The 17,780-nt window shown below is 39.6% G+C and overlaps 2 protein-coding genes across 2 annotated transcripts; both read right to left on the bottom strand.

The window, feature by feature from the left end:
* Nucleotides 1-1,692: 1,692 nt before the first annotated feature.
* nufip2 (nuclear FMR1 interacting protein 2) lies at nt 1,693-7,185 on the bottom strand. Its single transcript, XM_029520111.1, has 4 exons — nt 6,771-7,185; nt 3,423-5,105; nt 2,536-2,568; nt 1,693-1,867 (listed from the first exon to the last, which is right to left on the bottom strand). The coding sequence occupies exons 1-4, from the start codon at nt 6,916-6,918 to the stop codon at nt 1,815-1,817; spliced, it is 1,917 nt and encodes a 638-aa protein (XP_029375971.1). The 5' UTR covers nt 6,919-7,185; the 3' UTR covers nt 1,693-1,814.
* A 2,717-nt stretch (nt 7,186-9,902) lies between these two features.
* glra4b (glycine receptor, alpha 4b) lies at nt 9,903-17,309 on the bottom strand. The gene is made up of 10 exons (XM_029518969.1): nt 17,251-17,309; nt 16,516-16,643; nt 15,716-15,783; nt 14,252-14,475; nt 13,226-13,308; nt 12,987-13,124; nt 12,670-12,884; nt 10,978-11,136; nt 10,306-10,401; nt 9,903-10,172 (listed from the first exon to the last, which is right to left on the bottom strand). The coding sequence occupies exons 1-10, from the start codon at nt 17,307-17,309 to the stop codon at nt 9,903-9,905; spliced, it is 1,440 nt and encodes a 479-aa protein (XP_029374829.1).
* Nucleotides 17,310-17,780: the final 471 nt, after the last annotated feature.

Here is a 17,780-nt window from a genome sequence, read left to right as displayed (position 1 = left end):
CATTTACCAAATCATATCTTCTAGATCAAAGAACCATGGACAGTTCTTTTGTTATATTGAATAAACCAATCCTGATTTGGAGATGGTGATGAAAGTGATGTCACAGGTGGCCAGCTCGCAGTTAGCAAATTTGGGCTCCATTCACTTAATTAGACCGTTCAACATGAGCTCATTTGCAAAAAGGAAAAAAAACAAAAACAAACAAACAAAACAAAACAAAAACAACCAAACAAACAAACAAAAAAAAAAAACACTTGTGCAATAAACTGAAAATGCACCTTAAACATTTTGAATGAACAAATGAACTGCAGGCCACACTAGAACCTTGGTTGATGATTTTGTAGCACCGTATAATCCATTTCACGTGTTGCATGGATCACATGGTGTTATTGCACACTGGTTTGCAAAGGTTATCCACAGTAAAACATAAAAGTACAACTCATCTTCACATTTCAACATAGTCTGACAAAGTGGCTTGTCGGGGGAACTTAGATTAGTATTGCAATTTTTGTTGTGTTACTGTAATCTTTGTGTGGTGATGAACAGTGACTTCTGACTCATTCATTTCCACCAGTAAACATGCAAGAAATACAATGCCATAAGACCGAAAGGTAAAGACAAAATGTTGAGTCAGGGAAAAAAAATAAAATAATCCTAAATTGTAAAAAAAATGCAACACATGTTCCTTTGACTAGAGGAGTAGAAACGGACAGAAATGTAGGCAAAATAATCTGTATGGACATCCTGAGTCTTGCTGCTGAACAAACAGCACCAAACACAGACCTGTTGGAAGAAATGTCTCTAACTTTACAGTCACTCAGTTTATTCCTAAAGTCAAAATTCATGTATCAGTAGGTATACGAACCTGAATTTAAGAACAGTATGCACTGACCTGATAGCAATCTACATGAAATATATGAAACTCAAAGACAAAAAGGTTTTGCTTGTAACGCAGACCTAATTTTCAAATCTAGAGCAAAACCTACAAACAACAATGAAATGAAGGGGCAACACTTTCTCTCGGATCGGGTACTTCTGTACCTGTGCTCTGGGGTCATACTGCAGTGCAGATAACACTCACGTTAGTTCAGACGAAATGGTATAAAACAAAAAGCAAGCATTTAATTTCTGGGCTCTGATTTTCCATGAAGGACTTAAGACAAGGTTCTCCCTCCCTGGATGGGGCCTCATCTATGAGTTTCTACTTAACTTACAGTTTAACAGGATTCCAAAGACCCTTATTCCACGACTTCAAGGCATTCTTTGCAAAGTGTGTTCTCCTTTCGTTCACAATGAATTCAAGCTTTCACACAAATGTGTATGTATAACGTCTAACATATCTACAATGAACTCATTTGAATGCGTGAAGAAAGACAATGACTGAGGCATCCCATAGTCAGACTGACAGCTGCTGCAGTTCAACAGGATAAAGGCTTAGGGAGGTGCAGTCCTACACACCTTCCTTTGTTGAACTCCCGAACATCATCCTTAAAGAGCCATGAGACAAACAGCTTAAAGTTGCAAGTGTCCATTCATCATATTGGAGAGGCACCGATCAGCTCCTTTAACGTCGCTCCAGAGTGTAAGAGTGAGTGTGTGTGTGTGTGTGTGTGTGTATACGTCTGAGTGTGTGTTTGTCTGATGCCCCCAAAGAAGTCTGTTATTCCACCCAAGACTCAAAGGAAAGTCGGTCATGCTAAACTATCATTGTTTTCACAGTTGTCACTTTATCTGTCCAACAGGATTTATGATTTCCAAGGTAGATAACTGCAGCACCCAGAAGTGAGGAAGGTAAGTACTGTAGACCGTCTACCTCACTGATCAGGTCCGTCCTTGGTTTCATCATAAACCACAACTCTTTTTGGATCTATAGCAAAGGGGAGGGAAGACAGAACATGGGGGAGACAAACATTTTGGGTATTAGCTTGGCTTCTGACAAAGACATTGATTAATTTCATCAGTTATAGAACATATCATGTAGAAAAAAATTGCACCTTCTTTTGTTTGATAGCTGTATTAATTGGAAGTTATAATCAACTCATAAATTTTATTCTAGATTGGGGTTTGATATTTGGCAAACCACACCTCTTACATTACTCATGTCTGTGTTCGTGTCGACAAACAATTCGGGGGAACCATCCACAAGCAGTGTTAGACTCACTAAATTCATCAGTAATGTGACTGGTGATAACTGAGTTTATCATGCAGTAAAGAACAGGCGTGTCCTTTTGCCTTTCCAGCTGTCTGTTCTCTAAAGGAGTGTTATAGGCCTTAAACAACATTTGTGCATGTCCTCATAGTGCTTACAGTGAGATGTAATGAAATCAACAGGTTACCTGTATTCTGAATTTGAGTCAGCCAGAGGATATACTGTATCAAACCCAGTGTCATGGGCTGACTGTTGATGTTGGAAAGTGATCTCAACTCTTGTTGACAAAACATAACTATCTAAGCATTTCTTAAAAAAAAAAAAAAGAAAAGAAAAAAAAAAAAAAAAAAAGAGGAAGACATGGAAAAAAGGACCGATTAATTTACCTTGTTTTTGTAAGTTGAAAATGGATTCCATTTCTGTCAAGGAAAAGCAAAGTGAGTGTTATTTAGGCATCTGCATTTGGCATAGATAATAACTTTCACAAAATCCAACAGTGAGCTCTGATAATATGGTATAAATCCGTATTCAAGCTATTCTTTTTCATTTTGTTCCGTCATAAACTGGGAATATAAACCAGAGTTGTGACAGTGGTTAAAGCTTCAATCCTTAAGTAGTTCATATGAACCAATTTAATATCACTGCATTATTTATCTGCAATATTTCGTTTATTTGCATTAATAGTGGAATGCTTTCAATTCTCCAACTGTCAAATCTGAGCTGTCAAATGTTAGTGCTAACCCTAAACCTGCTTCTTATTAAAATTAGTAAACTGCTGAAATGCAGGATTGCTTTCATTGTGAGGGACTCATAAAACATAATAAATTTGTTGATGAGATCATGATTAACATATTTGTACGTGTGTCATGTTGAAGGCGGGAAGTGATTATGTAAATCTGGGAAATGATGAGTGATGGACTTTTCATTTGTGTTATGCAGATTGACAAAAAGGCCAAAAAACAAATATTCCTAATTTTCCTCACCAGATCATCAATTTTTGAATTTGATAACAATTTGCAGGCAACAGGCTACACACTTCCAACCTCTCAGATGTAACAAACTCCTGTGCAATACTGTCATATGATAAACAAACTTTGCTCAGCAAGAAATCAGGCTGCAGTTGCAATGATTGGACTAAAATTATGCAAGTAAAACTACACTTGTTCTTAACAGCAAGAACGATAAGTTTCACCACATGAATGAAAACCTAAGGATTCCAAATGAAATGGCTTGACAAATGAATTATATAAAAAGAGCAGAGAACTAGAGTTACCTTTAGTGTGATAAGTGACAGCAGCTTTAACATCAAAGGAACCCCAGCTACTCCTTCTGCCAATGTCTTTAGAGTGGGCCTGCTCTTTAGATGAACCAAACAGCAAAGTGGTTACCTGGCCCTGTGTTGACTTAGCACTGTTGTCTTTATTGGGGGCTGAAGTAGCAGAACCTGCACTCTTGGCCTCAACTTTTGCCTTTTCCTGACCACATGGCTGCAGCTTGTTCTCCCCCTCACTCATCACACAAGTAGAAGAACAAGACACATTGCAAGGGGTACAAGTCCTTTTGTCAGGGTTTTGAGCCAAAGTGCCAGGCTCTAAGAATGACGGGCTAACATCGAAGCAGGGCTGGGCACTCTTGGCTGAGACAGCCTGACACTCGCCTTGAGGCGTGACCACAGTAGTTTTGTCCTCTGGAGGCACCTGCCCACTCCCTCCCTCTGGCCCTAAGTTGGGCTCATTGATGAAAGAAAGCCCCCACTGATTCTGGAAGATGTCTCCCAAGGCTTTCTGATTTGTCTGAGCAGCCGGTGGGTCAAGGTGACGAGCACTAGGGAGCACAGGTTGCATATTTAAAGGGTAAATTAAAAGAGTACACTTTCTAAGCTCATATGCTTCTCCATCTACAGGACTGGTTGAAGAGCTACAGTTACTTTCCAAAGGAGATGCTACATTCTCGCCACTTGGGATAGATGGGGCTGGTGGAATACTACTAGCAGCAGGAGCAAAGAAGGTACCCACTGATGGGCAGCCGTTTCCATTTCCAGAAACAGGACCATTAGTAAAGCTAGCTGAGGTGATAGTTTTCATAGCAGACATAGGGACCTGTGACAGTCTCACAGGAGGAGGCAGTGCCTCTCCTCCACCTTGAGCTACTTTGTTGAGGTTCTCTTTTACTTTACTTGCATAACTGATCTTGGGAACAATTTTAGCACTGCTATTGTCCACAGGAAATACTGGGGGGGGCTTGAATAAAGTCCAGGAGTCCTCTTTTGAAGGTGAGGAAAGTTTGGCTTTGTGCCTTTCCTCAGTCTTTTTACCAAAGGTGCCAACTGTTTTGCCATCAGTGCTTTTCCTCTGAGATTCACCCATTGTAGCATCTGATGCAACAGCCCGTCTAGCTGCTGACTGAGCCTCTACTTTATGGTTGGCTCTAAAGCCATCGAGTCTGGAAGTCACTCCCTTCTCAGTTGTCTCAAGATTAAAAGCCTCAGGCTCTTGTGTAGTGTTGCCCTGCTGCATGTCTTTTTCCTTGTCTCTCATCACATTATCAGTGTTCTTGGCGTTGTTACATCTGGCCTTGCGTTTCTTCGGAGTAGTATATCCACCTTCAGAGCCACTTCCATCATTGTCCTTGCTAGAATAGCCATTTGTAATTAAGCCACAGTTTACAATGCCATTTTGAAGCAACACAGAGTCCTTCTTATCCAAAGGTTGGCCCTCATGATGATTTGAATCCAGGGCCTTGTCATTTTTAAGGTCCATGTTCTTCTTATGGTCCAATCCTTTGCTGCTCACTTTTGGAACAGTTGTGTACAGCTTTTGCGTTGACTTCTGTTTCACATTTGTATTACTTGTGTGTCTGTTACCATTGCTGTTGGGGGGATGCGACATACCAACGGTATCAGACAGATATGTGTTCTTGTCTCCCTCCTCGTCACTGATGATTACTTTTTTATTGCCTGAAAGGGGAAACATAATCAGTTTATTCTGCAATAAGAAAACGCCTCACCCACTCTTTTAAAATAACCTTAAGAATTGCTAGAAATTTTACAAAACTGCTGAATCAATTCATTATCTCTTTCCCCAATTTGATAGATTATGAAAACTAGGTTATCCAATGTTTAGTATAAGTTTAAATGCAACAACAAGAAATACAGAGTCTGAGGGTCAAAGAACCCGAAGCATGATTTAGTTACTACTATAAAGCTAATATGCATCTTATTTTTCAAGTTTAACATGCAAGTATGATACTATTCACTCAGTGTTTACTTTTTTCCCTGATCGACAAAAGAGCAGCAAGTGTTAAAAAAAAAAAAAGTGCTTAATTTATTATTGCTGTCCAGCAACTTTTATCCCAAGAGTTGAGCCAAGAGCACGATGAGTATCAGATGAAAGATTTAATGGCTCGGGCCATCGTCAGTTAATGCTTATAAAGCTGCTTCAAAGTACCTCTATCTCATCCCAAGTTAAAGAGAGGCTAGTAGTTGATAGGCTTTCTGAGGAAAATCGGACATGACATTAAAAGAACAGTTGTTACCAGGTGCAAAAAGAGAACTCAGTCGCATTTATAAATATACGTGGACTGGCAATGAACCATAAATAGGAGTATGTACTGCACTAAGACATGGGAACTGGCCTGTCAACGTGGGATTTTCCCCCATTCAGTGTGTCTGTGGGCCACAGCACCCAGCAGCCTCTGCAGACGGCCTGGCTACCGCTACGTGTCGGCAGGCTAGTGCCTTATGATGGATGCGATCGAAAAGCACTGTCGGTGGTAACGTAGTGTGTGTTTAGCAGCAGCAAACCACGGCTTTCTCTGGTGGTCACAACGAAGCTGCTGCGTGGCTTCACGTTGGCTGGTCAACATGCAACAGGCCTGTCAGAGAGGGCTAGCGTTAGCTCATGGCAGCCACCGAGCGGCTCGGTCGGCTCCAACACGCCCCGCACAGCTGAGGCTGGCCATATAAACAGCTGCAGCGCAGGCAGGCACAGATGCGGCCGCTACACGCCACTAAAGCGAAGCGCCGTGATTTAGCAACAAAAAATGCCTGAGCAGCCAGCGAGATATGATAGCATTAGCTAACAGTGATATTCTAACATGGCCGACAGGAAATGGCAGCTCAGAACATTCCAGTGGAGCCGGCTCGTTTTCCTAAAGTGGACACAGGCATGCTGAAATGAATTAGGGGACGCTATGACCACTGTTGAAGACGAGCCGCCGTGTATAAATGACAGGTAATGCGTTTGAAACACACACTTTCCAAGCGAGCTTTTCGTCATGGATATAAAGTGCGTTTGGAAAAGAAAAATGGGTGGTGAAACCGGCGCACAAGGTCAATCCCCGATATGTCAAACCACCAGCAGCGACAACTGTCACGCAACGTCAGCTAGCTACCTAGCTAGACGGTTGCTCGCCTGACAGGGGCTAACTATCGGACTGCCCTGACAGCTACTCGCTGATTTAATGTTTCTTAAATTGTTTCGTCCAAAAACTTAACAGGAAGCGAACAGACTGAACCCCGAATCCTGTTAGTGTTCACATTAGGCAGCAAACGCTAGTCGGCTCGCTGACATTAGCTGACTAAGGCTAGCAAGCGTTAGCTAACTTTTCCGGATGGCCCAACCTGTTTTCTTCGTCTGCGTTTCCTGATGCTGGCGCTGGAAGTGGCTCTGATCATTTTTTAGACAAGTTGTATGTTGAATAGAGTTTCTGTCCTCTCCGTGGTGGTGATATTGCCTGTCTTGTGCCCGATCTTTGGGCTGTTCCTCCATTGAAGTGTAGGATGTCGGACTTGCTCAGCCTGCGCGTTAGCTCAGTGGGTAAGTAGAGAGCAGTCCAATCACTACCAGAGTAAAACGGAAGCTATTTGAAGCCTCTGTAAACGTCAGCAGTAAACGTCTAAAAATGGCACAGTTTTGGGTGGTCACCGCCACTAAACTCATGTCGAGTCTTTGTGCAGGGACGTGCAGGGATCATCGCGGATAAGTTTTTGCCTCATTTGCAGATGCTCAAACTTGAGATTTCAGCACAGAGTAACGGGACAGGCGGTGTTATAAAATCCATTGAGTGTGGGCAGTAACGGGGTGGGGTTCGTGCTGAGCTGGGATCACACGACCGGAGGCTCTGCCACGTCTCCAGCCGGGGGACACACCGGAGCACCGACCCCACTCCCAGTACAGAAAACAAATATAAAATATCAAAAACCTTTGACATTAAATGCCCCTGTCCTCAAAGTCACCCAATGAATTTGGAGATTTTTTTTCCTTTGTTGTTTTTTAGTGTTTGTGCCTAAATGAGCAAAGCGAGAATGTTTACATGAATAAATAGTGTGAAATACGCACCAACACTTTTTATTTGCACATTTATTGCATTCCTGTTTTACATGCTATTTATCTTCCCTCACTTTCCATCTTATCGTGATAAATAAAATGAGTGCATAAATCTATAAATAAATCAAAAATAAAAATAAATTCGACTCAGGTGTTTTAAAATAGCCAGGCTTCTGTGACACAAACATTAAAAGGGCCTAGATTAATCTAATGTCCAAATGTTTTAGCGCTTATGCTCAGTGAGTGTCTGGATGGAGCAGCGGGTAGAGGAAATTTCGGTACTTTGATATCATCATCTTATTATATAACATGTTGATCTGGCTTAATTGCGATTTGACAAGTCAAACAAAGAGTAAATGCATAATACCAGGATTTGGGCAGGAGTGCACAAATGAAACTCACTTTGCGTGAGCGCCATAGTGTAGGCTGGGATTTGCAGAGCAAGGAGTAATTTAAAGCTTCTCTGCCAAAAATGAAATTAGACAAATAAGAGCAGTTATTGTTACTAAATATCCCACAAGTATCTTTTGCTTTATTTACAGATCAATATCACACACTATGAAATTAATACGTAATTGATCAGTTCTATGGTCAGCCCCATACAAAATGAGACTGTCACCTTAGACTGGGTGAAAAGTTAATTCTCTGAAGCTGTTTTGTACATTGTCTGGACCATGCAGGCGAATTTGATCACAGGGGACTTAAAAGAACCAACAGCTCCCTCTTAAGGCTGGACATCCAGCTCATGACTCGGGACTACAAGCCCAATTAAAGGTGTGTGGAGTAGATGTGATTGTGGCAAACGGTGCTGTGTTGTTATGTTTCTAGCTAACTGATTCCAGATGTTGATTGAGGAAGATGCCACAGAGTAAATGATTAGCATTAAGATTTATTTGTATTTTTGTAGATACATTATATTAAGTGGGTCCGTTTCTTTAATGATGTTCATATTCACTTCCAAACTATAGAAATTTCACAGTTCTTGGGGAAACTTTTAATGGCACATCCCTCTACTGCTTTATCAAGCACCCATTTCACAAATGCAGTCCTGATGATTGCCCCTGTCCCTGCACTTTTACCTATTGTATATGTCTGTGACTGCTACCATTTAAATATTAATACAATAGCTTCATTTTATGACAAGATTCATTTTTAAGATGCAAGACCCCTAGAGATGGACCTAGTCTCCAGGCACGTGCACACAGAGATGCTAATGCAGCAACATATAAAACCCATGTAGTACAATGTACTGAGCTTCAGTCATGTGAACAACTCAGGAGACTGTTATTGGAGTAACAAGATAAAGGGAGAAAAGTCAAATGTAGAGTTCAGTGCTGCTCTCCAAGAAAGACAAGGTCTTAAATTTTAAATATCTTAGCTAATTTAAAGTGTGCGCATAAGTGGAATCCTTGAGTTTGGAGCCAGGCATGCAGCTGCATTGGAAGAGACGGAAAGAGCAATAATGTTCACATATTAAGTGAAAGGGTTAAAATCAAGAAACTCACTTTGATGCATTCAGTATTTTGAATTGAAGCTTTATTTTATATTAGCCAAAGACCAATGAGTTTCAGACAGTTGTATACATGAATAAAAATACTAACAGAAAATGTATTCTTCATGTTAATGATGAATCATTCCCATTACAGAGCAAGCCAATCAGAAAAAGTGGACTAAACCTCATGAAATCACGTATTGATGTATAATCAATATTTGAACTAATTTTAATGTAATTGCAGAAAGTCACCACTCTCCAGACCCTCTTGAATTTCATAATGCCTTATTCAATCATTTGAAATTCATGTAATTCGTGTTCAAGGATTGAATATTGATAATACATATAAATATCACTGTCCAGGATGAAAGGGTAAGGATGAGGGTTGAAGACTAGGAACTGATGCGTGAGATGAGTATTTTGGCTAAGTGAGTGCCCAGCCATTATATCAACATTTAGAAATATTCGGACAGTGTATTCTTTACTGCTTTAGGCACTAAGTGCCTTACTTTGATAAGTGTGAAACTTTTTCATTGCAGTGGTATCAAACATATGGCTCATGACGATATTGACCATGGCATCAGTGGAATTAGCACACAGTAAAAAAGTAGAACAAGGATGTGCTGCAGTCCAAATAACGAGTGCATAGAGAAATACTTCCAAAAAGTGTGAGGTGAAATAAGATGCTAACTGTAAACTGAATAGTAATACGTAAAGCATCAGTGCCAATAAAAAGTGCATTTCTGTGAAAGTATTAAAAATTTAAAGAAGCCGATGGACTTTTCCACGTCAATGAGTTTCCGAATGGCACTGGACATGCAGTCACAACCAATCTGGCATGGCTCAGCTGAGGACTCTCAGCCTGTAAATGTTTCATTGAGGAGAGCAGAATTAAAGGTATCCAGTGTCTTTATGGTCCTTGGTTGTGGTGTTGTCACAAAGTGGCTTGAACGTCTTCATGTCGCAAAACTTTATACGTCAACCAGTACAGAACGTTAAACATGAGGAAACTCATGGGGAAAACAGCTCGAGAGATGGTATCAATCCTTTTTGCTCGGTCCACAAAGCGCCGGCGTATGTCATAGAAACCTAAACCTGGAGGTAAATCAGCAAAGACTGGCGTTGCATCCATGTCGGGTGCGCTCCCTGTTGATAGTGCAAGCCCAAAACTTTGGAAGAGTAAACCCTGCTGTGCCAGCTCTTCCTCCTGGACGAAAAAGACACAGTGCAGAATAACTGTCTGCTGTCACTGAGAAGAACTCACCTTAACAGATCTGTGTTTTCTTATTGAGCTACTGACCACATTGTGTTAAACTTGAACAAGCGACAGCACATACCCTGGCACAGGCACTGCACTGCTGGGCTATGCTCCCATGAGAAGCACTGTTGCCTGACGTGTTGTTTCCTTTCATCTTACTGTCACCACTCGCCTGCTGATGTGGACAAAAAGCATACAATGGAACATGACTTTCATCAAATAGACTGCACCTTTTTGCAACCACGATACAACTGTGCTGTGCTGTACCTATGTTTCAAATATTCAACATTAACAAGTCACCATCATCTGTTTCTGAATACAAGTCTGACATTAATGTGAAATGAAACAGCTTGAAGATGTTGTCAGAGCAAGTTTCTGTGGCATGGCATGATCCTACCAAATGAATAAATACAAAGAATTCAAGCAGATGGTTTGTGTGTTATGGTATGAATATTAAAAGGCATTAATGAATCCTACAGCTGCTGTCACTGTGCTTCATTTAGGAAATAATTTAATTTTAAAGGTTTAGCCTGTTTTGTCTCCTCTTCTTCTCATGAAAACCAAAGTGTGGCAGCAAGCTGTTGAGAATACTCAGGCACCAGTAAGCTAAGGCAATAGCTTAAATTAATTACAGGTCATTGCGGTCTGCATTTCCCTGCTGGGGTGCAACATGAGGGGCACGTGCATAGCTGGGCTCAGAGAATAGCAGGTGACAGCAGCCTGGGGGGCTGAGTGGGTGGGTTGCACTCACAGTTCTCTGCCGCTGTTGCTCTTTGAGCTTTTTCCTCAGTCTGAAGAACTCCTTGTGCTGGCGTGAAACAAAATTAACGGCTGCATACTCCAATAGTGCAGCAAACACGAAAAGAAGACAAACTGCCATCCAGATGTCTATTGCTTTCACATAGGAAACCTGCAGGAGCATGAAAATCAAATGACTTAAAACATTAGTGTTCATGATGTGTGAAGCAGTGACATGAAAGAAAGATGGTATGCAATTAAAACTATTTTAAGAATTATATGTCGTACTAATCTGTGTCCATAGGAAACAGTGTCTGGAATGTATTATTTAAATAAAATAACACCAAAAAAATACTTAATTATGAGCAAGAAAGTCTTTTGATAATCTTTTTTCTTAAATAACTAGAAAATATGTAACAGCATCCTGCTCATTGTGCAGAATGATCCCTGTAAGAGTTATACTTTTTATTTTATTATTACTTTTTATTATCCTTGCTACATAACATGTAATCATATGAGAAGTAGGTAAAATATTTACCCTGAGAAAGTTAAATAAATTTGATTTGATTTGATTTTGTTCTCTTTTTTGTCTTGGTACATGAATAAATAATCAACATTGTTTTGTGCCACAACTTCTTTGAGCATTGGATTCAATTTAAAAAGTGTCCATAAATTGAAGGATCAATTCCTAAAATATAATCTAAGGTCTTTGCTGTGAAACAGAATTTAAGATTGATGTAACTTTAAACGGATTTTCAGTCAAATGACGGTTCACCTCAAAACCTGTTAACGGCCAAACGACTGACCACATTTGTTTTGCTGTTTGACTGTTTCTGTGTGCTCACTCTCTACAAACAGTGGACAGTCTATCACATTTGATAACTACATACCCAGTTCTTTTAAGGTTCCACTACAATAGTGCAAAAATGAAACCTTGGAGAATATCCTTGGGAGGCTTTCTACTTGCTGGGATGATGCATCTTCATTTGAATGTAACGATTCTTTTCTGACAGTGATAATGCTTTTATTCCCCCTTTTATCACTGCAGCTCAAAATAATATTGGGAGACTTATGATTATAACTGGAAATACAAACTAAACCCCCTGATGATTTTGATTTGAAAAATTATCAGTTAACCATCAAATATTTCATCAGTAAGAAAATCATGCATTTTTCCTTGGTCTGACTAACAATTTAAAACCTTTTCTAGAGTTTCTTTTCTATTCCAATCTTGTGATATTATTGTGAAATCATCTGGTTGTCTCATGGAAATGTTGCTGTCAGGTTTCACAGTGTTTTCTCTTGTGTGCTTGATGGTTCTAGCCATATTGCTTATGACTGAAAACTCATTACACATGTGCATGCTTGTAGTTAGACGGCTAAACTAGTGGATAATCTTCTACTATAAGTTATTTTGATGGTCAATATTAGCTCAAGTCAAGCTGGATCATGAAAACAGCATCCGGGGTATGTGTAATGTTTTGAGATTGTAATCTTTGCCTCCAACTACAATAAACATATAAAAAACCCCACAGAAGATATGGAGGTTTGCTGCTTATGGATCAACAAGTAGTAATTAAATGTGAATAAGAAACATTCAGTACACATGTTCAATTCATTCACCATTCTATCCTGAAATTATCCCCAAATCTTTGAAGAATAAGCGCTAAGTGGCATTTTGCAGACACAAACTGAAATGTCTGACCTTTGGCAGGGAGGCCCTGGAGCCAGAACTCTGCGTTGTCATGGTGAGCACAGTGGTGATGCCCAGTCCCACTCTGGCCGGAGCAGCATCCATGTTAATCCAGAACGACACCCAGGACAGGATGACAGTGAGCAGGCTTGGTATGTACATCTGGATCAGGTAGTAACCCATTTGACGCTCCAGGTAGAATTTGACCTCAATACAGGTGAATTTACCTAACCAAAGGAGGAGATACAGGTGCAAACTGACAGTCTTATTAGAAGTTAATGGGCTGCATCTAACATGCATGGTGGACAGCAGGTCGTCATGTCGTGTACCTGTGTTGTAATGCTTGGTACAGTAGCCGAGACCTTTTTCCTCTTTCAGCACAAACTGAGGGAGTGTCAGATCATCAGCCACCTGTACCGCCCCCACATCCAGCCATTCAAAAATAAGATCATTCATCGTGTAGCCAACTAAAAGAGGAGAAAGCGAGGAGGTAAATGCTATGTAGGCCTAATTAGTTTGCCATCTGTGATTGTGTTATATATATCTATGCCATGAAAGATAAACTTACAGCTCTCAAGCTGCATGGTACACATCTGACTGTCCATGGGGAAGTTTTTCAGATCCATGGGACAGGAAAGAGTAAGTGTCAGCCTGGAACATAAAAAGATACCCTTGCACTCAAACTCATGTTTGAATAAAAACAAATAAATAAAAATACCCAGTTTACCAACACCACCTAAACCCTAGACGACCAGCTGGTTTCTGCTCAGGCGCCACTCAAACCCTTTTCGCACACTCACCTTACATTAAGCCGCACATCGAGCGGCTCTAACCTTTCTGACAAATGTCCTCCTCTTCATCTTTCTATTCCACTGCAACACCACACAAACCACAAAGGACCAGCAGGTGCTGACAGACAACATGTCAGCCTTTTGAAAGGCCTGACGTGAAATGGGCTGAGAACACAGCAGCACCATCAGTGGGAAAAAAAAAAAAAAAAAGAAATAGTTGAGTGCTTCCCTCCCTCACAGGACATAGATCAAGATAAAAAAAAAAACACATCCCTCAGTAGGGGTGATGGTAAGGACTTGTTAGATAATGCATTGATATTCTTTTGTTAACAGCTCTATGTTGTCATGATGTCCTTCTCTGCTTATTTTAAATGCTTTTATTCTTTTTATTACAGTAAGCTAAAAGTGGAGATGAAATATTGCAGTGAAGAGAATAGTGAAAGGTACTGGTGCTTCACTGCCATACACAGATACTGGTTAGCTTTACAGACTAATTTTATGATCCTGTTAGGATTCTGTTTGTTGCTTGGCTGATGGTTGACAGCTCTTTATTCTAATCATAACTCCTCACCATTAGACTGCAGTTCATCCACTGCCTTAGTGCCTGTTTACTGAGCTAATCCTCTTTTAGCCCACAGTTACTATTTCATATTAACTTATTCATATTGTGGGCTGGACTATACGATCACAACTGAGCTGAACTGAAGTGAAACAAACATGTCATTTGTCCCTGTACTTCGAGGTTTAGATTGAAGTTCAGCGAATTAACTAAATGTGGATCTGGATATTATTATCAGGATCACCTGATGCTGTAGAGGACATTTCCATTTTGGAATATCCGAAGCAGTTTGTTGTCAGTTGTAACTTCGTGGAAATTTGCCCCCTTTTCATTTGCAAAGAATAAGTCAGGTTTCCAAATGGAGTCCAACATTGAGGGGTCTAGATCCAGAGAGTCGTCTGGATACTCCTTGTATGCCAGTCGAGGGTCGTTCCACTGTTGTCTCAGAAATACATTGAGGCGATAGTCCTACAGTGCAGAGTTAAGCCATAATTAGAAATCACACTAACTCTGAGCAAAAATGTGGAAACAAAAGCAAGTTGGAATTTATGTCATAGTTGAAGCAGATGGGTTCAATTATTTTGCATAAGCATTTAGGTCTAACTGTCTAACTAGCAAATAAACCTGCAGCATCCCTCAGCAGGTAGGGGCGCTGTGCCAGTAGAAAGTCTGGGAGGGAAAACAGACTTCAAACAGCCAGTAGCACTAACAGGTTTATTAATTAAAATTTTATGTACTTCCCAAGAGCAAATGCACCGGTCTTCCTAATCCGAAGCCTGAATGAATAAAATGTATAAGATTGTCCCTATTTTCTCTCAATGGGCAGTTTAACAGAAATATGAGAAAATCACAGCTAACATTATATAATGAGCTCTTAACCCTATAATTCCTGGCCAGAAAATTGGGCAGAAAAGTATTATTATTTTTTTTTTTATCAATCTGAAGTCTTTGTTTGGCCCTTTAACAAAATATAAAAGAAAATAATATTTAAAAAAAAAAAAAAAAAAGCATATTTGCCTTATTGTTTATATTATATTTTTTACACCCAATTCAGGCAATAACAAAAACTTTACTCCTTGGTCATCTGTAACATCTGTATCTTTATTTTTTTCACAAACAGCTGTCTTTTTCATCTCTTTTTCTGTTATTTTGCCAAGGGGATGATCTCATAAATGTATGTATCAAATAGATACACACAGCATTATAGGGTTAAGATGGTGTAATTATATATATATATATATATATAGTCACTAATTAGTCATAATCTAATGACAGCTATGAAGCTTGGCTAATGCAAACAGAGAGCAAGGAGCCTGAAATTCCATGAATGAATAAACACCATCAAGTTAATATAATCGTTTCACTACTTTACTTTTCTATCCATGTTGTTTACATCTTCTCCAAGCAAAATATTTAAATTTCCACTCCAGCTACTTTTTAAGATTCAGATATATAGATTCAGAATAGCTGGTCCTGTTCTTAGAAAATATAATGTGAATAATGATTTGTTATCATACATTATTACAATATTAAGTAAAAGAATTGTAACATAAAACATCAAAGTGATGAGCCATTCCTTGAGTAGACTTTGATGTTACTAAATAGATACTAACATTTCTTACTTTTACTTTGACAAAACATTGAATCCATGACTTTTAGATGATACAAATTAGGTGTGAGCGATGTGGAATAGACATGAAATTCTCACCATAGTCGTTTCGGTTATGGAACCAAAGCTGTTGATGAAGATGTTACAGGTGACATTGACAGGAGGACCTGACAGAAGCAGATTGTCATCACACATAATAGTCACACTGGTTTCAGAAATTTCACAGATGTCTTCCAAATAAGACGAGAGACCATGTGTAGTAGGGAGTTCAGTAAAGAGCAGAACATTCCTGCAAAATAACATCTGCTTGCTCTCTTAGATAGTATAATATGTCATGCTCTGCTCTAATAAATAGACCTGACCAGGATAACCAGTACGAAATTGTGTTGTCATTTCCACTATGATCCCATTAGTCTAGTCCATCAGTCAACCGCTGAAATTTTTAATATTTTAGAGATTCATTTCCTGAGGCAATAATTTATTGATTCTCCTTTTGTGTATTTATAGATAATCGGCTGATATTTACCCAGCATGCACTGACAAGGATGTGGAGCATGAAATATACATGAAACGTGACCCCAGGGGCTGAAGGGGGAAGTATGTCAGAGAGAATCTGCTGGTCTCACTCATGAGAGTTCATGATTGGACTGAAATAAGCCTTTGGTGTTATGTACAACCGCACATTTCTAACAAAAAGAGGGCTGAAGAAAAGACTGTGTAAAAATATTGCAACCTAAGGCTGTGGGTCAGCGTAGAAACAGTGGCAGTGACAACATAAGGACGCATCTGTGAATAATTTGTGCTGCTTCGGTGTCCAGATTGGTGTGCAAATTGAGCAGCTTACTTTCCCACACCTGTCCTGACAGTGGAAGTCCTCCAACCGCCCACCACAGTGTTACCTTTGAAGTTTGGTCTGATGCGGGCGTCATAGCCAGATGTGCGTCCCATCAGTTTGTCCAGAAAGTCAGATGGAGAGGGGGGCTTGGCTGCTCTGCTGGGGAACTTCATCTCCTTGCAGAGCACAGACCTGCCAGGTGAGGGGATGTTAAACATACTGACATTTCATTTTTGCTTTTCCTAGACTTGACTATAACCTAATGCATCCACTTCATTTGTGCCAGAGATGTACAACATCTCATCATTTAGCTGGAAAATTCTCATTTTTTCTTGTTGCATGCATTTTGTAATTATACTCCAGATCAGACATACAATCTGGATCTGTATCAGTCTGTTTTAAAAGCTCTTTCTACAATGTAGTTCTGTCATATTAGCACTACAATGAATTGATTGTACTTATATACTACATCTTAAATTCATGAACGTTTTCAATTAATGGAACAGTTGCCTCTTAATTATAGATCAAACATTTTTTATGCACAATTCTTTTCACTTAAAGATAAATGCAATGCTGAGATGTCTCTGGGTCAGAGAAGCACACAGCTCATCGCTTGCCTTATTATCAGTAGTTATGTACTGCCATCAGTGTCAAATCATCAACACAATAAAAATGCCATCATTGTAATATAAACATACATGTTACACATGCTAGTGGTTAACCAAATGGCAGTTTTCAGAATTCCCCCACAATGAATTAAAGGACAGTTGATAAACTCAAATCTCTGATTTTGTCTTACCTGCCTTGTAGAAAAATGAAAGATGAAGTCCATGCCATGAACAAGATGTGCATTGACATTCTCAGTTGCCAGAGATAGTTGAGGAGCAAGAAATAACTGAAAAATAAAATAAAAATTGAGATGCAGAGAACTTGTTGTTTGCTCTTCCAGTCAGACTCTGTTCTGGGCTCCCTCTCTGCAGGTGTAAAATACAGGAAGCTGCTGCTGTATTATTCAAAATCCAAGGGAAGATTTTTTTCTGCCTCTGTTTGTGTGGATGACTTCAAGCTTTATCTCTTTTTTATGGCCATATGCATGCTGAAAGAATTACTGCAAGAACATTTAAAGAGACAGGATCATTTTCATAGTAGAGTGGCAACACTTGGCTCCTCCTCATCATCATGACAGCATAGGATTAGGAAAAAAATATTTGAGCCACATGAAAAATTGTCAAACGAGTAAGTATGCTTACCAAATCATTTTAAAATATATTATTTAGGGATCTATCTGTTATAAGGTTCCATGAACTTGACGAAGCCAGTTAATAGGAA

The sequence above is a fragment of the Echeneis naucrates genome, chromosome 14 (genome assembly GCF_900963305.1).
Source record: "Echeneis naucrates chromosome 14, fEcheNa1.1, whole genome shotgun sequence".
Taxonomy (NCBI): domain Eukaryota; kingdom Metazoa; phylum Chordata; class Actinopteri; order Carangiformes; family Echeneidae; genus Echeneis; species Echeneis naucrates.
Note: the sequence above shows the minus strand (reverse complement) of the source record. Positions and strands in the feature narration are given on the sequence as shown.